Here is a 22,375-nt window from a genome sequence, read left to right as displayed (position 1 = left end):
ATTTTTGGCCATATAAATATCAGCATCAGCGCTAAATTGCCTTTTTTTTTTTTTTTTTTTTCTCAATTTGGGCCTTAAAATTTAGGTGCTTCTCATCTTCATATTCTTACTATGCCTTACTATATGAGCCATAAAAGCCCCCCTTTTTTAGATTTTTAAAAAAATATTTTGTCTAAAGGATATATAAACTGTTCAATTTAAAAAAAAAAAAATCTGACTGTTATTTCATATGTCAGGCTTTACAGGGTTAAGAAAGCTTTTTGATCTCTATTTGTGGTAGGTTTCCTCTCTTGGCAGCGGTAATGATCACGTGATGGACGCTGTGTCTCAGTGTGAGCAGTACGCTAAAGAGCAGGGCGCTCAGGAGCGCAACGCCCCTTGGAGGTTGTTCTTTAGAAAGGAGATATTCACACCCTGGCACGACCCAGCAGAAGACGCCGTTGCTACAAACCTCGTCTACCAGCAGATCGTGCGTGGCGTCAAGTTTGGCGAATACCGCTGTGATCGGGTATGAACCTCAGACACAGAAAACAAGCCAATAAATCAATTTTTTTATTCACACCATATTTCTAAGGAGGGAATATTCTCTTTCTCTGCATCTTTCTCTTTTGCTTTTTATCTGTTTTTCTACTCTTCTGTTTCTCCTTTTTCTCTTTTGATTATCTTTATTTCTCTTCGCACATCTATTTTGCTATTTTGCACTTTTTCTGTATCTTTCTGTATCTTGTATCTTCCGGGAGGAGGAGGATCTAGCGGAGCTGGCATCGCAACAGTACTACGTGGACTACGGCTCTGAGATCCTTGTGGAACGCTTGTTAAGTCTTATTCCATCTTACATCCCGGACAGAGAGATCAGCTCGGCCAAAACCGTGGAGAGATGGGCTCAGTTCATAATGGCTGCACACAAAAAGGTGGCAAAAGTTCATCTCAACAGTCACATGAATGGACTTAAAGGGATAGTTCACCCAAAAATGAAAATTCTGTCATAATTTACTCACATTCAAGCTGTTCCAAACCTGTATGAATTTGTTTCTTCTGCTGAACACAAAAGAAGATGTCAGTGTCCGTTAACTGTTTGGTTACTGACATTCTTCAAAATATCTTCTTTTGTGTTCAGCAGAAGAAACAAATTCATACAGGTTTGGAACAACTTTAGGATGAGAAATGATGACAGAATTTTCATTTTTGGGTGAACTATCCCTTTAAGGCCTGTTCACACCAAGGGTGATATAGCTATGGCGATAACGATAAAAATATAGTTCTCCAGTTGGATAGTTTTCCAGGTGATGAATGATAAAACATTGGCAGCCAATCAAAATCCATCCTGCTTTAAAGATTTAATGAACCTCAGCTAACATGAACAAACAATGAATGTTAACAAAGATTAATCTGTAACAAATGTATTGCACATTGTTAGTTAATTTTAAGGTTACCTAATGGGACCTTATTGTAAAGTGTTACCATTGTTAGTAACACACTGTGTTGTGTCTGTAGGGTATCTACACTCAGAAGAGGGTGGACCCTCAAAAAGTGAAGGAGGAAGTCGTGGATTTTGCTCGTTATAAGTGGCCTTTGTTATTCTCACGATTCTACGAGGCCTTTAAATTTTCAGGTATTTCATGCACAATTTCTTGTGATGTATGTTTACAGATGGGTTTTTATGCTTACTATATTGTTCCTGTCTAAAGGTCCTAGCCTACCCAAGAATGACGTGATTGTGGCTGTAAACTGGACAGGTGTTTACTTTGTGGACGAGCAAGAGCAGGTTCTTTTGGAGCTTTCTTTCCCAGAGATCACCGCTGTGTCCAGCAGCAGGTATGGGTTTCACAGAGATTTGTTTGGAGGTTTGATATGATTTGAGCTTTGAAGATAAAAGCCTGTGTGTTTGCCAGAGGGGGGAAGCTTCAGGCCCAGAGCTTCACATTAGCCACCATCAAAGGGGACGAGTACACGTTCACCTCCAATAATGCAGAGGACATACGGGACCTGGTGGTCACCTTCTTAGAGGGACTCAGGAAGAGATCTAAGTTTGTTGTGGCCTTACAGGACAACCCCAGTCCAGGTTAGAGAAGCACAAACTCATCATATCAATAACATTTTATTTTATTTTATTTCCTCTCTGACATTTCTTTAGCATCACTTACAGCCATTCTCTTCTTTCATGTAACTCATTTATCCTGATCAGCTGGCGATGATTCAACGTTCCTGAGCTTCCTAAAAGGTGACCTCATTCTGCTGGACCAGGACACGGGCGAGCAGGTCATGACATCAGGCTGGGCACACGGGATCAACGACAGAACCAAACAGAGAGGAGATTTCCCTGCCGACTGTGTTTATGTGCTGCCCACAGTCATTAGACCTCCACCTGATATTGTGGTACTGATTTTTTTTTAATATTATGTTAAGGGTTCGCTTCATATTTATTATTTCAGTTATGTATGAGTCATGTCTCTTCTTAAACCCTCTCATATTCTCTGTCCCTGTCTTGTGTTCTCTATCTCTCTTTTGCCCTCCCTTTGACTTTACGGCTCAGGCTTTAGTTACCATGACACCAGACCAACGTCAGGAGTCAATCCGGATTTCCCATGTCCCTATAACGGAGTCGGAGGAGAGGATAAAGCCGTACACTCTGGAGGAATTCTCATATGACTACTTCAGGTGAACAGAAGAATATAGTTTTAATTCTTGCAGGTTATGCTGCAATCAGGAGTCTTGCTAGAAGGCTTTACTTTTAATTTAATTTTAAAGGTAATGCAAAATTGTCTTTATTGACTTTCTTTATTTCCTGCTGTTATTGTGCACTATTCTTCAGTGCAGGTTATTCTAAAGAAAATAAAATTGTGATTTTACAAAGAAAGCAAAGAACAATGATACAAGAAGTCCCTAAATGACACAATTAACTCGTGCAAATGCATATGGATGACCCTCATTGACCCTTGACACTCTCCACTCATCCAGGCCTCCTCCCAAACACACGCTCAGTAGAGTGATGATCACCAAGAACCGTGGGAAGGACAAATTGTGGTGCTGCACACGAGAACCCATCAAACAGGCCCTTCTGAAGAAGTGTGTGGGCCATGAGGAGCTATCCCAGGAGGCCTGCATGGCTTTCATTGATATCCTTTAGACCCAGGATGCATGAAAAATATAATTTCACATCTTTTTTCATATTATGGGCTGACCCAGGACTTAAAATAGGCTTTATTTTCTTTAGGCAAAATATACTTTCATATTTTTCTTTGATTTTGGGCTGACCTGGGCCTTAAAATAGGCTTTATTTTCTGTATGCAAACTGAATTTTTTTTATTATTATTATTTATTTTGGCCCGAAATATGACCTGGGCCCTAAAATACGCTTTATTTTCTATATACAAAATATAAACGGACCCTAAAATTGGCTTTATTGATTAAATATTAAAAATGTTCTTATGCTAGTGAGTAATGCGATTTAATTTGGTTTTATTCTTAACACTAGAAGTTGGGTATTATCTTCATTCTGAACGTTAATCATCCTTGACCTGCTCTTCTGCACCTATAATGAAATATATGGGTGATTATCCATCCAAGCGGACACGTTCTGTGAACGAGCTCACGGATCAGATCTTTGAGGGCGCGCTAAAGGCGGAGCCTCTTAAAGATGAGATCTACTGCCAGATACTCAAACAAATGACTGACAACCATGTCAAGTACGTCTCTCCTTTACAAATATAGCCAGACGATGTGATTTCTTCTAATGAACACTAACATTTTGAAAGAAGTCTCTAATGCTCAGCAAGGCTGCATTTATTTGATCAAAAATGATCTGAAATATTGGGAAATATTATTCCAATTTAAAATAACTGTTTTCTATTTGAATATATTTTAAAATGTAATTTATTCCTGTGATGCAAAAGCTTAATTATCACCATCATTACTCCAGTCTTCAGTCACATGATGAGACTGAGAAATGATCATGAGAAATCATTCTAATATGCTGATTTGCTGCTCAAGAAACATTTCTCATTATTATTATCAATGTTAAAAACAGTTATGCTGCTTCAGATATTTTTGTCAGGATTCTTGGATGAATAAAAAGTTCAAAAACAGCGTTTATTTGAAATATAAATCTTTTGTAACATGATAAATGACTTTACTGCCACTTTTGATCAATTTAATGCATCCTTGCAGAATGAAGGTTTTAATTTCTTACTGACCCCAAACTTTTACACATTAGTATATGTTCTGCTCACTGTTATTCATATTAGCCGTTCATTGTTTAAATGCAATGTTTTGTCTGTTTATGTAGGTACAGTGAAGAGAAGGGCTGGGAGCTGCTTTGGCTGTGTGCCGGTCTCTTTCCTCCCAGTAACGTCCTCTTACCACATGTCCAGAGGTTTCTACAGTCGAAGAAACATCATCCGTTGGCTCCTGACTGCATGCAGAGATTGCAGAAAGCTTTACGGTGACAACACTCCCTCACCTCCCATACAATTGCATGTACATGCTCAAACAGGCATGCATATATTGTATCTAGAGCCTATTTATATTGCAAAGATAGTCGTATCTGAAGGAGCATATATACAATAAAAAAGAACCTTTGCAAAAAACTTCTTAATATGCAATTTGAAGCTTTTAGTCCATGTCAGAAGCATTTTGTCTGTCAGAGAGAACACTAACTGTAGACAGTAGACTGCTTATTTATTTTACTTTATTTTTAATTCTTTGACAGTTTAGAATGGTCAGCATCACTTACAGCTGTTGTCTTCCATCATATTTATCCTGATCAGCTGGTGATATTTCACTGCTTTTAGAGAAGCAAAGCCAACATAAGCTCTCAAACATGTGGTGCATTCAAGTTATGTCAGAAAGATTGTATTTACTTGAATGCACATGAACGCCAAATTCAACAAAGTCATAATTATGTGTGAGAAACTCTTTGAGCCCCAAAGTATGATGTGTCAGTAAAAAAACATGGCAGGAGCAATGAATGCAACGTCTGTTGTTGATGGTAATTTTTTGTTGAAATATATTCAATTATTTTTCCCCATTTACAATAAAACTGCCTAAACTAAGTTGCCTATACAAAATACAGTAGTGTTGTACAATTAAGATAAAATGCATAACGATTCAATTTGCAGTGGCTTCATAAATAATTAAAATCATTAAAAAATACATTTCTGTAGCTTAAACTGTAGAGCAACGCCAGGGTCATGTGTTTGAATCAACCTAAATAAATGTATTTTATACCAGCAAAATTAATTTATAGGGGTTAAATCAAGTAAAAAAAAAAACAGCTATTTAATAAATGGTAACAATTGCAGGTTACCACCTTTTACAGTGTATAGAACAATTTTATATAAAACATTAGAAACATCTAATGTTAAAATGTATGTTTTTAATGTAACCTTCTCCCTTTAAATACTTTGGTCAGTTCAAGAATAATTTATGTAATTTTATATTGTTTATTTGAAAGAATTAAAAGAGCCGGTTCATGTTTATCCTTGTATTGTTCAACTGGTCGAGGTTGATATGGGATTGAGAAAGTAAATAGTAATAAGTAATGCAATACATTGTAGACAGAGTAATTAGTACAGTAATCTAATTACAATAGGGGCTTTTGCACTGGAATAACCTTTTCATAGTTCCTAGAACTATTGGCTGAAGTACCCGGATTTTGCCATGTTCGCACCACAGGAACTAGGAATGATTGTAGTTCTAGGAAATCCTTTTGGGGGAACTAAATTAGCTCCTACTTCAGAGAAGGGCTCTAAACCAGCACTATAGGAACTATCAGTGACTTGAGTATATGTTGATTGGTCAAACACACCCGGCATTTTTAAAAAGCTGTGTAAACATATTTACTAAACGAACAGGGAAAAGCGCGATAACGGCATTTACCTGTTGTCTGCAGGGTTGTTTTCTTTTCTCCGCCTTGATGATATGTAATACTGAAAGTTTCATAGGAGATTTCATCTCTTAGCCCCACTTTTTGCTCTTTCAGAACAAACATTCTATCATTCAATACTCCTAAAATGACTCTTTTCCTGAAGCAGAATGACTCATCTCTTCTATCTGCAGTGTGCAATTAAGCAGTTTTTTCTTGATGTTGTGTCCTTTTTATCTCTTTCGCACTGTTTTTCTGTTTCTTTGTCTGTCAGCTCCATTCTGAGCTCACAGTCAATAAGAGTCTGTTATTTTCTAGTTCTGATGAATATGAGACGTCTGTGTGAAGAGTTTTATAGTGTGAATGACTCATCATGGATGCCGTATGTTTGTTTGTGTGTAGGAACGGATCCCGAAAATATCCCCCTCACCTGGTTGAGGTGGAGGCTATTCAGCACAAGACCACACAGATCTTTCATAAAGTGTACTTCCCTGATGACACAGATGAGGTGAGATATGTTCATCAGGACAGACTTTCATATGCTTATGACTCATCAAACATATTGGGATCTTGCTGATTTGGACGGTAATGTGATTCAGTGGTGACGTTGATATACTGAGAATTTTTCATGTTCAGTTTTTCATTATTATTTGTTAGAATGCTAAAGTCAGAAATGAAAGCTTCACATTTCTGCTTTTAACCCTGTAAAGCCTGACATGAAGTCAAGAAAATCTCATTTATTGAAAAGGAAATGTTTATTTATTTTTTAAAAATTAATACATCAGGTTTTTATGGCTCATATAGTGAGAATATGGTGAACAAATAAACGTTCCTCAAAAGTCTGAAGGATCATATTTGATACACACATATTAACATGGTTTGGATGTATGGATAATCAAGTAAGTTGCTTTAGTCCAGAAAGTGTTCATCTTGCAATATTACTAACAATATAAAATTATTCTTACATTTACTTTATAAAAATAAGTAAAGATTTCATAGCAAAACGACATGTGGACCTTAAGCCGGACGGTTTTAGAATTACACTAAAAGGCCTTTTACTTTTACTAAAGGGCCTAAAGTATAAACTATCAATCAGACGACAAACAGCATGTAGTAGACTGTGTGCAACAGGCTTTTCAGCACAATTTTGGCCATGTTGATCATTTAGAAGCCTTAGAAATTTGTGAATCAAATATGATATACAGTAGGTTTTATACTGTATGGTTAAACCTTCCCGGGATATTCTTTTAAATGCATCTGGAAGTGTTCGATACAGCTTTGCAATGTTTTGGATGGGTAAAGACAGACTGAAGATTCCCGCTGTCTGTTTTCAGGCGTTTGAGGTGGAGTCCAGCACGAAGGCCAAAGACTTCTGTCTGAACATCTCCAGCAGACTGCTGCTCAAATCACCTGAAGGCTTTAGTCTGTTTGTCAAGATCTCTGATAAGGTAAAAATCATACAGTGAGGCAGAACAGCATCTTTGGGATTTCAATGGGATTTTGCCCATGTGGCACAATTTCCTTCATCTTTTGTTCTTGAACAATCTTTCATGCTTAACCCAACTAGGTAGGTTATGGGTATAAAATAGTATACAATTCCTATCAAGATGTATATAATATTATTTTTATCTGCTTTTATGCATTATAGGTGATAAGTGTACCTGAGGGTGATTTCTTCTTTGACTTTGTCCGCCATTTGACAGACTGGATCAAGAAAGCAAGACCCGCTAAAGATGGTACAGCTGTGAATTCTACTGCACAATTATGGTTTACTCTATTCATATCTCATGTGCGCTAACAAAACATTACCATGGAATTTTTTTGGATGTTTGGGGTTGGTAGGATTTTTTAATGTTCTTAAAGGATGTTTATGCTAAGGCTGCATTTATATGATTAAAAATACAGTAAAAACTGTAATATTGTGAGATATTATTACAATTTCAAATAACTATTTGAATATATTTTAAAATGTAACTTATTCCTGTGATGCTAAATTTTCAGCATCGTTACTCGAGTCTTCAGTGTCACATGATCCTTCAGAAATCATTCTAATATGCTGATTTGCTGCTCAAGAAACATTTTTTATTATTATTGAAAACAAAATATTATTGAAAACAGTTGTGCTGCTTTAATATTTTTGTGGAAACCGTGATACATTTTTTTTTAGGATTCTTTGATGAATAGGAAGTTCAAAAAGAACATCATTTATTTGTCTTTACTGGCACTTTTGATTAATTTTACACATCCTTGCTGAATAAAAGTATTATTTTGTAAAAAAATAAATAAATAAATAAATAAAAAAAAAAATGTTACTGACCCCAAACTTTTGAAGTGCCATGGTTTTACAATCGCTGTATACACTGCAAAAGTTTATTTTTTTATTTTTTTAAGGAAAAGGGTAGCAGAATGAAAACCTGTTTATTAAGTAAATACTGTAACGTAACGGCTCTTCCTCTGATGTTCAGGTATAGTGCCTTCATTGACCTACCAGGTGTTTTTCATGAAGAAGCTCTGGACAACCACAGTTCCAGGCAAAGACTCCTTCGCAGACTCCATCTTTCACTATTATCAGGTGAGCTGGTTATGAGGCCTCATAACCATCCAAATACCACATCATGAAACCACAGACACTTGGATAAATCCCTGATTTATATATGTCAGCTTATCTTTATAACACTTCCCATGTGTAGGAACTTCCTAAGTATCTCCGTGGATACCACAAATGCTCCAGAGAAGAGGTTTTCCAGCTCGGCGCTCTGATCTACCGGGTCAAATTTGAGGATGACAAATCTCACTTTCCCAGTATTCCCAAGATGCTGAAGGAGATGATTCCTCAGGACCTGATTCGCCAGCTCTCGCCTGATGACTGGAAAAGGGTTTGTGTCACTTTCTCATAATGTTTTCGGCTGTGTGCGTCCTTCAAATACATATCCTTGTAGTTTTATTGACAAAATATACTGGCTAGACCTTATCTCTTCCTCCTTTTGTTGCAGTCGATTGTGGCATACTTCAACAGACAAGCTGGGAAATCAAGGGAGGAAGCAAAGCTGATGTTTCTGAAGATCATTTTCAAATGGCCCACGTTTGGTTCTGCCTTTTTTGAAGTGAAGGTAACTGTGCTATATTAACTTGTGGTTTGGTAAGCTGGGATTTTTCTACTTGCTATAAACAAGGAGTTTTTGGAACTCAATGCTCAGTATGTGCTTCAAAGCTGACTTCTTTTTTTCTTTGGATGGACTGATCAGTCTCTTTTAATATTTTTTCATTGCTCCCGTTACAGCAAACCACTGAGCCACACTTCCCTGAGATCCTGTTGATAGCCATCAATAAATATGGAGTCAGCCTAATCGACCCCAAGAACAAGGTGTGTTTTCTTTCTTTTTTTGTTGTTTTGACTCATATAAATTTAGGTTATTTATCATCTGCAACGTGCTGCGACTTGTATTGACTTACAAAACGTGCATAGTGCACACATTTTGATTAGGGCCGAATGAGAGATGAAGTGAGTCCATGTTTCAGTTCCGCTTTAAATAAATTCACTTAGGCTTGGCATTTATAATAAATGTTGTTTAAAACGAGTTTTTGTTTTATACATATATTTTTTATTCCAGTTCTGTTGTGAATACCATTAAATTTGAAGGATTTGTTTTGGAGTGAGGGGAACTAAAATACACGTTTATAGTGTTTATAATATTTGTAAATCACAGCATGTTGTTAATCAGTGTTATTTTAGTATCATTGAGATACTATTTTATATATATATATATATTTTTTTTTTTTTTTTATATATATATTTTGAATTAGCTCTTATAATTGTATTTTCTGTTTTCATTTTTATTATTGTTTTTTTTATGTGTATATAGTTTTTAATAATTTTTATTTCAGTTTTAGTTATTTTAGTACATCGTTAAACTTAAAAGAAATGAAAAAAAAAAGTTTTAGGAATAAATCAGAATGCATTGCAAACAAACTCAGTGTAGTTTTATTTTAGTATTATTTATATTTATATATTTACTATTATATACTATTATAGTATTAATTATATACTATTATTTATATATAGTATTATATACATACTATTACAGTCAAACCAAAATGTATTCAGACACCTTGAACATTTCATTCATTAATCGAGTTTATTCACTAGAGTTTAAAAAAATGGTAATAAAATATGACAAGATCTCAGAGTTAAAGTGTCAGAAAAAATTAATCTTAATTATGTCAGATAACACTTAAGCAAAACATGGTCAGGTCAAAGTGTCTGAATAATTTTTGGTTCCAAATTTTTATCAATTTTACTGGTAGTCCACTGTATGAAGAATTTTTGGGTATAATATGTCACAGTTTACTTTTTTTTTGCTATCCTCACTTACACAAATGAACTATAGTGTCCTGTACCCACTAGTAAAAATATATCAAAAATGTCTGAATAATTTTTGGTTTGATTGTATATACATTTATTTTATATTTTCATTTTAATTTGACTAATTTTATGTGCATTTGTAATTATTTTATTTCAGGTAACGTTTATTTTATTTCTTTTATTTAGCAACAATTTTTTAATGGTGTGTTTTCAGAGTTTTTGCTCTCCGTACTGATCCCAGTGTGCAGTGATATTTGTGTTTCCTCTTTTCTTGATCCGCAGGATATTTTAACCACATATCCCTTCACAAAGATTTCTAACTGGAGCAGCGGGAACACGTATTTCCACATCACAATCGGCAACCTGGTTCAGGGCAGCAAACTTCTGTGCGAGACGTCACTGGTGAGAGAAACTCTACTTACTGTACATGCAACGGAATTGCAAATACCAGCACAGTTGCATCACTTTTTAATGAGGTTTATATAAACAATTTGTAAATTTTCTTCCCTTGTTTTCCACATAACAGGGCTACAAAATGGATGACCTGTTGACGTCCTACATTAGCCAGATGTTGACCACTATGAGTAAGCAGCGTAATTCACGCGGCCACAGCAAGTGAACGTTTGATTGGCGTGAGGCGGTAGAGCTGGTGCGTCTGCTGCGGCCTATTGGTCGGCCCTGTAGCTGGGGGCGGGCCTTCGCTTCCCAGCTGTGGCGAATGAGCCGCACCCCCTCTGCCAGTTCCCAGGGCTCTGTGTACCCCGATGAAGACTCTTCATCCGCCTCCAGTGAGGATGACTACCTCTGAGCAAAGCTGAAGGGACTTTGCCTCTTTGGAAAAGGCGTGAAGAACCTGATTTTGTGTCTTTTGTTGGATGATTTGCTCCAGAAAATGTATTATATGACTTAATGCACAATTTAGGTACCATTTACTGCGTCAAATATGAACTGGAATGGCTTAGCTACATGCATCTCGAAGCTTTCATCAACGTTTTGGAAATTTGTGCTGTATTCCTTACAATAACTGCAATGAACAAACAGTATTTGGATACATTAGGTGGTAAAAACACTGTAAATGCACTAAGAAAAATACTTGCCTGAGTCTCTGGGGGTTTTGGCAGAATTTGAGAATTCTGTGATTTAAATTTGATTAACTTTTTAAAATATTGTTAAACTGCATGCCTTACTGCTGTTTGTGGAAGATGGGCAACTGTTTCTACAGGCTTAAAAAATTGTTACATGATCAAACTTCATGCCGCTATGATTTGTAGTGTACGTGTATTTTAGGAAGGAAAAAAGAGAATGGAAAATACATGGCCTTATTTAAAAATTGCATCTACATAAACATTTACATTTGCAAATGAACATGAACGTTTTACCCTAGAAAGTCAAGCACCATTTCAGATCGTATTTCACCCGAATCAAAATATAGAAATATTTTGCATACAGGAAAATGAAATGTTTTTAGAAAGCTAGTTACAGAAGTCTATTTGTTGCACTGCCTTTAATGTATGATTTAAAAACATTAGAAAGTAATAAAAAAAAAAAAACTGCATTATAGTGTTGAGGATTTAATGAGAACCAACAAAAAAAGCAAGTTTAAATTGAGATAAAAATGTTAGTAGGCAGTACATAGTGTATACTATAAAAATCTTCTTGCTTTTGAAAACAGGATTCACTTTCTTAATGTAAATTTTGTATTTTTTTTTCCTTTGAAATGATATTGAAATGTGAGATTCACAAGAGATTCACATGACTCACCCAGTAGCTGATAAATAGATACGCTAAAATGACGCAGTAGTTTTCCATTTTTTGAAAGAGTGTTGATGCTTGTTTATGGAACTGTAGGTTTAAATTGTTAGTGTCTTTTTATTCAGTTAATTTATGGCCTTTATTTGCACCAAATGTCCTTCAGCACAATTATTTGACTGACTCACTGTAACATCAGAAACTAACCTGAACTACAGAACACGTCTGTTTTTTGTGTTTTATGCGCTAATTCATTTATAAGCAGATAAAGTTCTGACTACTGTTATTTTCCCACTCTTATGTAACGGCACCAGTTTAGTTATAAATAAAATTTTATATTAAACCTTTAAAAAGTGCAGAGTTTATAACATGATGAATTAAACATGGGTTCAATATTTTTGTGATGCGATGCTGAAATTCTCACATATAGAGCAAACCTTTTGTAAAGCTACGAACTGAGGCATATCTTGAGTCTGCTAAAAATATTTTTATTTAGGCTATTAGTGCTGATGATAGAGTAACAAAAGGAGACAACAAAAAAATCTGATATCAGATCAGAATATCATTTAAGGTCAGTTTACAATCATATTTACAGTCATAAGTTACATTAAAAGATTAAGTAAATAGAAATCACGCTAGGCATTGCATTTTATACAGGCAGGAATGTTTCAGCATAACCATGAAAAGAAAACATATGCAATCCAGCACTCGCTGTTTTAACATGCAAACGGCTGTTAATGCTGCATGTCTGCGGTACGATGAGGAGCTCACGTATGTTCACTTCCAAATAAAGACATTTTTTAAGTTATCAGAGGCTGATTAAATCGAGCACTACTGTATAACTATGTACATTTCAAGAAGTTTCTTGCGATTTCACTTCAGCAATTCCACTGTCAAAAGTTCAATAGCTAAATCTTTAAAATTCAGATTGTCTGTTTGGATTTTTATTGTCTTCCTGATAGTAAATGTTTGTCAAATTTGTCACACCATGCAATGGATCTGACATCTTAAACACTCTTTGCAATATTACCATGCGTCATCCTACAGTAATCAAGCTATTTGCATTTGGGTCTAAAATAGGCAAATTCTGTCTTTGATAAAAACGAACTTCACAGAAGCAAAAGAAGCTGGATGATCGATTCATCTTACGCCACCAATTCAGAAAATAATTGGTCAAATACATTTGATATTTTTTAACAAAATATCACTAACATATAACATGTTTTCTATGAATTGCCTCTGGGTACCATGTAAACACCATGGTACATGAATTTCATGGTACTGCCAAAGTATTAACCCCAGAATAAGAAATGACTGAGGGTACTGAGATTATATATATATATATCTGTGTGTGTGTGTGTGTGTGTGTGTGTGTGTGTGTAGGTTTTGAGCACATTTAATTTTATTAATGCAAAAATTGCATTTAAGTTGCCTTAAGTGGGAATGTTTTAAAATTGAATTTTAAAGCTGCAGTCTGTAAGTTTTGCCTCTTTGTCGCCATCTCTGTTTGAAACCTGCAATTGCAGTTATTTGTGGAATTATCATCTTTACGTGGGTTGTGCATCGGCACGGCTCCTCAGCGCAGATGAATCTAATGTTTTCTGTCAGTCACCACATCGGTGTGGATACTGTACTTCTGAATCACAGATTCTACTTCTTGGAAGTATGATCAAAATAAGAATTTTCACCGGAAAATGTCATCTGAACAAGTAACAAATCTGCCACTTTTGTTCTGACCAACTGAGAAAAAAAGCATTACAATAAATCATGCTGCCAATGGTGATTAAATCTAACGATAGCTCATATCACATCAAACCGTGCAAATTATTATTAAACTTTGTTCTCAAATTGTTAATGTTAACAACATCAGCATTGCGTGACTGTTGGTATTTAGTGTGTATTGGTGTTACCTGTAGATTTCAATTTCTGTACAGTCTAATTTCTAATGTTAATTTTTCAAAACAATCCGCCATCAAAATGATAAGTTTAATTATTCCAGCTGCTGTGAGAAAAGGCTATAAATGATCCGCTAGCTGGAGCAATCTGACATGATATAGCCTACTAGCTGGGACTCCTTCTTTATGTAAACAGACGTGACGTAATGACGCAAAGACGAATGGCGGCATGCTTGAATTTCCCGTGTAAACCTACCAGTACCGCTCTTACTAGAAAACATTATTACAAGCTTACCGTTGTGAATCGGGCTAAGGTAAGGAGATAGTTTTGAACACCTGCTGGTTATGTACTTGCTCAAAAATTGATTTTGGATAATTTTTAACCCAAAAAAAAGTTATGGACTGCAGCTTTAATTTAATTTATTTTGCCATACTTTTGTTTTCCCAGAATAATGGAGGAGATTACAAAAAGTCAAATGTCTTGACAAATGAGAATTTGGGGGGAAACGTGCTGAACTGTCATGACAATGTAATTTTGAATAACTTGATTTTAGGGTGAAACGCATTTTCGTGAGAATCACCATTTAACTGAAACACATTCTTCCTCAGATCCAAAATAGGTATTCATTTCTTATTTGTCTTCATATTACCTGTTTGGGGAATAATGGAGGTTAATTTAACTGTGTTCAAAATACATAAATTGTTTTGTCTCCAAGCTTGACCCTAGTCAAGATTAGTATATGAAAACCATCTTTAAAAAAAGAAATCTTTCCCAGTTGATTTGAAGCATGGAGCGCTTCACAGGCTCTGATTCATGTCTGCATCAGTTTGAAGCTCAGATGCAAATGGAGTGCGATGATGCTGACGGCGCCGGAGCTCTAGGTGGTCTACAGTCTTTATACCTTCCACAGATCTCTCTTTTGTCCTTTTCAGATGGGTGGCTCCTCTGAAATGGTGGGGAGGTTCGTAGGGACTGGCGAGCTCTGAGCCTCTCCACGAACGCTGATGCTGGAGATGGACCAGACGTCGCTCAGCTCTGCCGTATGGAGCGTAAAGGAGAGGGAAAGATATGATAGCAGCTCAGTAATGAGAGTGATGGAGGGTCAGATGGGTACGGGGAAGCCATGCACAGGGGGAACATGCACAGGGTCCAGGGAGAGTGACGGTCCGTCAAAGTACAGAGGGTTCCAGCGAATGCCCTGGACCTCAGATGGTTCTACAGCACAGAGAGTCACATTCAAACAGCGGCACAGGACACAAAACAAGGGTTTCTGGGACAGGTGCTGGAAAATCTGACTAATACAATTTCTTACAAATTTTATTTATTTATTTATTTATTTATTTTACTTCACCTTTGCATAGAAATTGTTTGCCATTTAGATCAGGGATTTCCAAATCTTTTTTGTCTGCTGAACCACTTTGAGCTACAATATTTACATGAAGCCATGGTTAGTATTGTTAACGAAAACTAAAATTATTAAAAACATTTCTGTTAATTGAAATAAAGCTGAAATAACAAAATATAAATATTAGTTGGAAAAACTAAAAACTTAGAAATGTTGCCTTGGCAATAAACTGAAAGAAGTTCAAGTTTAAGAAATAAAAACTAAAATTGAATTAAAAATAATTTAAACCTAAATAGCGATATTAAAATAATAATAATAATAATAATAATAATAATAATAATAATTAAAGCTGCAAGCAGCATTTACGGGGCCAAGACCAAAGAAGGCACAATAAGCCAGCCAACATGGCTGTGAGCATCAGACCAACTGCATCAGTGAGCAATTAAAGACCTATTAAGATCATTTTAGGTAAAAGAGCTGAAAAAACAGCTCAATAATAAAGATTTACTGGTTTATCACTTTCGACCAATAGGTGGCGCTGTGACCAAATTAATGTGGTATGGTCAGAGTGAGATGACAATGACAATCGCAAAGTTTGGTGTCAATATGTCAAAGCATTGCAGAGATACAGACTCAACAGTCATTTTGGCATCAAGCCTCTAATTCGTTGCTGCGGTATACGAAAACGGTTTTGTCTATCAACACAAAAAAACTTTTTGCCGGCATGGTCTGAAGATGATATGATTCGATTTTGGTGAAAATTGGACCAACGGTCTAGGAGGAGATTGAAAAAATTGTGATTTTAAAGAAAATCAAAGTGGTGAAGAGGAAGTTTTGATGACTTTGGCAAAACTGGCATCAATGTGCTCAGCATGACCAAAAGAATCTATTAAGATCAGTCTCATTACAATAGGCCACATTTATATAAAGCTATGAGCATTTTTTTAAAATTTCATTATAACATTTGACCACAAGGAGGCGCTGTCTCAAAACCTTTTGAGTACCTTCAGAGCATGGTGCCGATGGCACATATTGAGTTTCGTAATGGTACACTAATGCATTCATAAAATATTGTATTTTATATCACAATACTGTATTGTAGTTAATGGCAATTTCATGTTTTGTTCAATTATAGCGCCACCAAGAGGCACAATTCCACCGCTTTTTTTTTTATGTGTCCTCAGAGTGAGCCCATACATGTGTGTGTCAAATTTGGTAAAAATATCTCATTTCGTTTCGGAGTTATAGACATTTATATGTATGAGAACATAAAAAATGACCCATGGAAGACTTTTTTTGCCACTTTTTTATCAAAATTTTGACATTTGGGCTTTGACTTTTAATTAACCAACTAAGGTTCCGTGTTTCCTATGCTGGTTTCGTCTCGATCGCACTAACGGTTTCAAAGATATTCGCAGTTGTTTTTTAAGGACTAAATCACCACATCGCTCAAACCAAACAGTCGAAACCTAGCATGTTTGGTATCGTTGGACTCGGCAAAAGTTATAAGCATATATATATATATATTTTTTTTTTTAAATCTCCACTAGGTGGCGCTGGTCCAAAACTTCTCAGGCTCCTTCAGGGCATTGTGCTGATGACCCATACCAAGTTTCGTAATGATACGCTAAGGTGTTCAGAAAATACAGCAAGGAGGATGTGTTTGGCTGAGGTCGACCAAAGATACAGTGTCCCACACAGTGTGCTCTGTTGTATATTGCAGATTTGGCAACAGTAGTATGATCGACTGCCATTCCGAAAATAGCTGGACAGCACATGCAGGATGACATGCCAACATGACCAATAAGAGACTTCAAGCCAAAATGAACAACTTACCAGTCCTGAACTTGCTGTACGGTCCATTCTCATTCACCTGTCTACTACCAGACCAGAAAGGCAAACCTCGCTCACGCCACCTGTAGGAGGAAACATTACATGCTGAATTTATATCATGACAAACAAACATAATTTTGGCACATTTCCTTTTTTAAGCCTTCAATTTGAATTTTGAGAAAGAACATAGGAAAAGATGTGGAATAACATGCTTTTAATAAAATGCTGGAAATAAAACTCATATTAATCTTACAAATAAACAGATTGTGGTAACATTATAGCCTTTTCATTTTTGGGTGAACTGTCCCTTTAAAAGCATTTTAACAATTTAACAATCCTCCAGAAAAAGTACCATCCAGGCACCTTTGGTATTCTATTTTCAGGGAACTACAGTATGTTTTGGGACATACTGCAATTGATGCAATTCTAATTTCGCATGCTATTTGTAAGATATTAGATTTTATGCCAATTTGATCTGGAAGATTTTTAATCTTTTGACACACGACACATTTGAATTGAAATGGTTGTAATTCATGAATGCTTCAGAATACAAATCTAAGGTTGGCCTCTTTTTAAAGAAGACGCTCTTTAAAGATTATTGCAAATTATTGCAGAAATGAAAAAAAAAAAAAAAAATGAACGTGTAAAAAAGTTCAAGAAGTTTAATGTCACTGTGAAAAAGCAACTAAACAAATGAAATAAACTTTTTTTTTTATCCAAAATATATATTTTACAAAATAATTGGTACTCTAAAGTTGCTAGAAAAACAAAGCCACATATCTAGCAAGTTGTGTTCCAAATTTGAAGTTGATACCACAAAAATTGAGCATGCCGAAAGCTTTTAAAGTACTGTTTCCAAGGTTGCACCATTTCAATTTCAATCCAATTTCAAAACGGTTTTCACAGGATGAATTTTGAGTGTTTAAGTGACACCTAATTTACAATGATTACTAAAATATGTGACGAGGGGAAAGGCAATAAAAAAGCGTGCCAATTGTACCAATACCATGATACTGACAGTTACCAGGCTACAAATACTTGAACATGTATGTTTGATTAGGTTTGAAACTAAACAGCAGGTGAATGGCTGGTTAGTTGAAGCAGAACTCACCAGTGGAATATGAAAATAGCTGTGATGAAGAAAGCAGAGACAATATCTGTCAGGATCCACATCAAACCGTATTCGTCTGGAGTCTGCGTGAGGATTTGTGAGGAAAAGAATCGTCATTGTCTTCTGAATCATAGAGTTTAATATTTGTGATCTCAATGCTAGGCTCAACTCACCATGAGGAACAGGGGGCGCTGCAGTTTCTTGAGGATGTGCAGGGCGTTTGTAGTAACCGAATGAACGCCAGCGCACCATGCCAGGGAATATAACCACGGCTGACTGATCACATACAGGTTAGTGCTGATGTTCACAGAGGCGTACTTTCTGAAATCAGAAACACATTCAGGAGAGGTTCAGGATAACACATTATGAAGATAACGCATTATGAAGTTTCAGACTTTAATTGTAAAGCTTTTGTTTGCAACGCACCAGAAGATGATTCAACAAAGAATTTATTACACAAACATTTAGGCTTCAGCAGCCACAAGGGTTAGTAAATGATAACAGAATTTTTTTTTATTAATTAAATAATATATTATATATATATATATATATATATATATATATATACACACAATTCTACTGAAAACACTACTGAAAACAAAATTATGTGACCAAAATTTGTCATATAAACAATTACTTGACCAGAGGCAGCAATTACCTGCAGTAAATCAGACACAACCTGACATACCTGATCTGTTCCTGTGACATGTAGCTGTAATGGAGGTTGAGTCGGACTATATGTTCCTCCTGCAGCTCCTCTATAGACGCATGATCTCCAGACGTCTGCTGCAGCTCGGGATCCAGCTCCTGTACCAGACTCCTCTGATCTGCCGGCAGCCACATCACCTACCAGAAAACAGACCAGAAAAAAACATTATATAATACATCATTAGGCATCAATCAGCTCCTTTTTTCCCTTTTTTATAGAACTGTTTAAAAATGGAAACACAAAATGCCATGAGGTTACATAACATGACATTATAATGCCATTGTTTAAGGTTAGAAGGAAAAAGTCAGCATCCAACTAGGGTTCATGAACTACCTGGCTGGAGTTAATGAAGGACTCGTTGTGTATGACCTCTAGGGTGCGAGTGATCCACGTGTCCCTGTATGGGTGGCCTCGGGGCGGACGTCTGAGGTCAAAGATCACCAGTCTCTCATGCTGAGCGGCCAGATTCAGGAACTCTTTCAGTGTTGGTACCGTCTGGTTCTGGACCTGATCCCTTTCATTTAGATCAAGAGAGGAGGCTGTACCGAATGGATCCCTCTGAGAGGAGATAGAGAGAGAGAGAGAGAGGAGAAGATTGGTTAACTTGAGTTAATTAATAAGGCATGCAGTCTGACAACAGTTTTATAGATCCATTATAAGATTTAACATATTAGGAGCTCAAAGATGGTGCATGATACACCTTAAAAACTACAATCCACAAGCAGTTTACTTGATCAAAGCCATGAATAACTCCCTCTATTGAACTTTAAACTGGGTGAGGTTGAGCATCAGCATCAGTCATATGTCTTTCAGGGTGGAACAGTGACGCACGGCACCTCCTGGCAAAGCCTAATTCCAGCCAGAATCCTTTAATCCCAATTGATTCCACACAGGGATTTAAGAAGGATTCTGAGTTTAATTAAGGGGCCAAGAACCAAAGCATATATGGATGTGAACTGCATTATCATTTTTGTTATAGTATGATGGGGTTTTATTTAACTATGAGTGGTTTCTATTTGTTTTTAACCTGTTTTGATCACAACATCCAAAGAACCTGAGTGATTTCTCTAAAAATACAAATGCATTTGGTGCGTTCTCTGATTAAATGGATTTTATTATTTATAATTATCCTGAAAGAATAATATGTGTCTGGAAAAAACATAATATGATATCCAGCTTTGTAAAAAGTAAAACAAATATAAGCAATTACAGTGTCACTCCTCTAAAATGAAACTACAAAAAAAAACTTGACCACAAAACAAAAAACAAAAACAGAACAAAACAAAACAAAACAAAACAAAACAAAACAAAACAAAAAACACAAAACAAAACAAAACAAAAAACACAAAACAAAACAAAACAAAACACAAAACAAAACAAAACAAAAGAAAAGAAAAGAAAAGAAAAGAAAAGAAAAGAAAAAGAAAACAAAACAAAACCAAAAACACAACAAAATTAACAACAAAAGAAAACAAAAGCTTTGGAATAGTATACTGCTTTTACTCTCTCTGCAGAATACACTTCTTTTCTGCATATTATGCTAATTTTCATATTATTTAATTTTTTCATGACTCATTACTTGATCATACTGCCCATTAAAACATTATTTTATTAAATACAGTATAATATTTATATATTTATATTACATTATTATTATTTTAAATGAGATATTATAGATATTATTTTTTATTAAAAATTACAAAATGCAAAATAGCCACTTAAAGAGGCGGATCTACCAGGGTGGCATGGGTGGCATATCGCAACTACCAGCCTAAGAAAAAGCATTGCCACCCCATCTGCCACTCCAGATTATTTATCCCAATATCAAATATAAATGTGAGCAGTTTCCTGTACAGTTTTTAGCAGCTGCGCTTTAACGTGATGACATAAGAAAATACATCTGCTGCATGTGCTGTGTACTTCATTAACAGATGACTCTTATGAACCAGTTCTTTTTGGTAAGTCAAAAACATACAGCACAACCACTGTAACCCAAATGGGCTGTTTTCCAGTAGTTTGTGATTCGGAAAATTAGAGGGGATTGCGTTTTTTTCCCCTATAACTCTCACTTATTTTGACCTTTGTCGAGTCCTTTAACAATTTTTTCATGGCGCGTGGATTCTCTGACCGCCTGCTGCACTTTCATCATCGAGAAAATAAAATGAAACTAATAGTTAGGCAGATCCCGATCACAGAAACTAATAGCAGAGTTAGCTAACAATCTAATCTTCATTAAATAGATTGAAACTTTTGAAAGACAAACTTTATGTTGGCTTGACAAAGTCTGATCTTTAAAATAGAAGGTTTTTGTTGCCCTTAAATTTGATGCACTAATGTGCATCAACTAATTTGTGATTTATATATCATCCAAGTAGGCCACATAATATTAATAAAACAACTTCTCTATGTAGTAATGATAGAACTGCTCTTACAATCTCATCATTTAGAATGTGTTGAAGTGTTTAATAGACAGTGTCTTGGTGCCCTGGGTATTGATATTTTGTTATTAGGGGTCCAAGCAGGCATTTACAAGTGCAGTAACTAAATAATATTACGTTTATTTCTTGGAAATGCTCATTTGACAGTAATGCAACAAGCTTGAGTTAAAATAAAATGAACTTTTATTAACAACAGTAACATGTAAAAACCTAATTTTTATAGGGAAATGGCCATCACAATTAAAAATAGCATTTAAATTGGATAATATTTAGAGCTTCGAAGTGATGGAAAAAGTGTGAAGCACTTGTATGAACCCTGAAGCGAATAATGTAAAAACATTTGACTATTTTTTGTGGGGTGCCACAGGGCTCAATTCTTGCTCCAATTTTATTTTCTATATTCATGCTGCCAATAGGTGCTATCTTTGAGAAATACAGAGTGTCATTCCACCTTTATGCGGACGATACTCAGCTTTACTTTCCCTTGCAGCATAAAAGTAAAGATTTTTTAGGACCTCTGTTGAATTGTATAAACAAATTACAACTATGGTTAAAGCAGAATCTCTTAGTGTTAAACGAGAACAAAACCGAAATCATTCTGTTTGGCTCAAAGTCATATCAACACTGTGCCCCTCATTTTGGTCATTTCTCTTCCTACCTTACACCTTGTACCAAAAATCTTGGTGTCCTTTTTGATTGCAACCTGGGTTTTGAGAAACAAATTAGTGCAGTGGTCAAATCATGTTTTTTCCACTTACGGCGTTTATCAAAAATCAAATCTTTACTCTCTGTTAAACAGTTTGAACAGATTATTTGTTCTATCTCATCTAGATTACTGTAATTCACTTTACTATGGTATAAGTCAGTCTTCTATAGTGCGTTTACAGATGGTCCAAAACGCTGCTGCAAGATTGATTTCAGGCAGACGAAAGTTCGACCACATCTCACCCATTCTTTGGATTTCACTAAACTGGTTACCAGTTAAATTTAGAATTAGTTTTAAAATCTTAACTTTTGTTTACAAATCCTTGCACAACCAAGCCCCACCATATCTCTCCGAGGCAATCT

The 22,375-nt window shown here is 35.7% G+C and overlaps 2 protein-coding genes across 3 annotated transcripts in view; one reads left to right on the top strand and one right to left on the bottom strand.

Moving 5' to 3' along the window:
- The window catches only part of myo7aa (myosin VIIAa), a 32,343-nt gene extending 20,752 nt beyond the window's left edge, over window positions 1–11,591 (top strand). Inside the window, exons 26-44 of one of the 2 annotated variants that reach the window (XM_051870688.1) lie at window positions 281–508; window positions 741–911; window positions 1,495–1,612; window positions 1,689–1,815; window positions 1,893–2,062; window positions 2,186–2,376; window positions 2,534–2,658; window positions 2,959–3,116; window positions 3,533–3,686; window positions 4,286–4,441; window positions 6,266–6,371; window positions 7,198–7,311; window positions 7,512–7,599; window positions 8,329–8,435; window positions 8,554–8,739; window positions 8,857–8,973; window positions 9,144–9,227; window positions 10,509–10,628; window positions 10,753–11,591. In XM_051870688.1, coding sequence (XP_051726648.1) covers window positions 281–508; window positions 741–911; window positions 1,495–1,612; window positions 1,689–1,815; window positions 1,893–2,062; window positions 2,186–2,376; window positions 2,534–2,658; window positions 2,959–3,116; window positions 3,533–3,686; window positions 4,286–4,441; window positions 6,266–6,371; window positions 7,198–7,311; window positions 7,512–7,599; window positions 8,329–8,435; window positions 8,554–8,739; window positions 8,857–8,973; window positions 9,144–9,227; window positions 10,509–10,628; window positions 10,753–10,845 — 2,613 coding nt within the window. In that variant the 3' untranslated portion in view covers window positions 10,846–11,591. The remainder of the gene's footprint in view (window positions 1–280; window positions 509–740; window positions 912–1,494; window positions 1,613–1,688; window positions 1,816–1,892; window positions 2,063–2,185; window positions 2,377–2,533; window positions 2,659–2,958; window positions 3,117–3,532; window positions 3,687–4,285; window positions 4,442–6,265; window positions 6,372–7,197; window positions 7,312–7,511; window positions 7,600–8,328; window positions 8,436–8,553; window positions 8,740–8,856; window positions 8,974–9,143; window positions 9,228–10,508; window positions 10,629–10,752) is intronic. The other variant, XM_051870689.1, reaches the window with a different exon arrangement.
- Window positions 11,592–12,442: 851 nt separating this feature from the next.
- gdpd4a (glycerophosphodiester phosphodiesterase domain containing 4a) overlaps window positions 12,443–22,375 on the bottom strand; it is a 29,007-nt gene continuing 19,074 nt past the window's right edge. The window contains 6 exon segments of the mRNA XM_051870690.1: window positions 12,443–14,906; window positions 17,053–17,132; window positions 18,161–18,243; window positions 18,334–18,481; window positions 18,849–19,006; window positions 19,203–19,427. Of these exon segments, the coding sequence (XP_051726650.1) occupies window positions 14,800–14,906; window positions 17,053–17,132; window positions 18,161–18,243; window positions 18,334–18,481; window positions 18,849–19,006; window positions 19,203–19,427 (801 nt within the window). The 3' untranslated portion in view covers window positions 12,443–14,799.

The sequence above is a fragment of the Ctenopharyngodon idella genome, chromosome 18, assembly GCF_019924925.1.
Source record: "Ctenopharyngodon idella isolate HZGC_01 chromosome 18, HZGC01, whole genome shotgun sequence".
NCBI lineage: Eukaryota > Metazoa > Chordata > Actinopteri > Cypriniformes > Xenocyprididae > Ctenopharyngodon > Ctenopharyngodon idella.
This window is presented reverse-complemented; position numbering and strand designations above follow the sequence as displayed.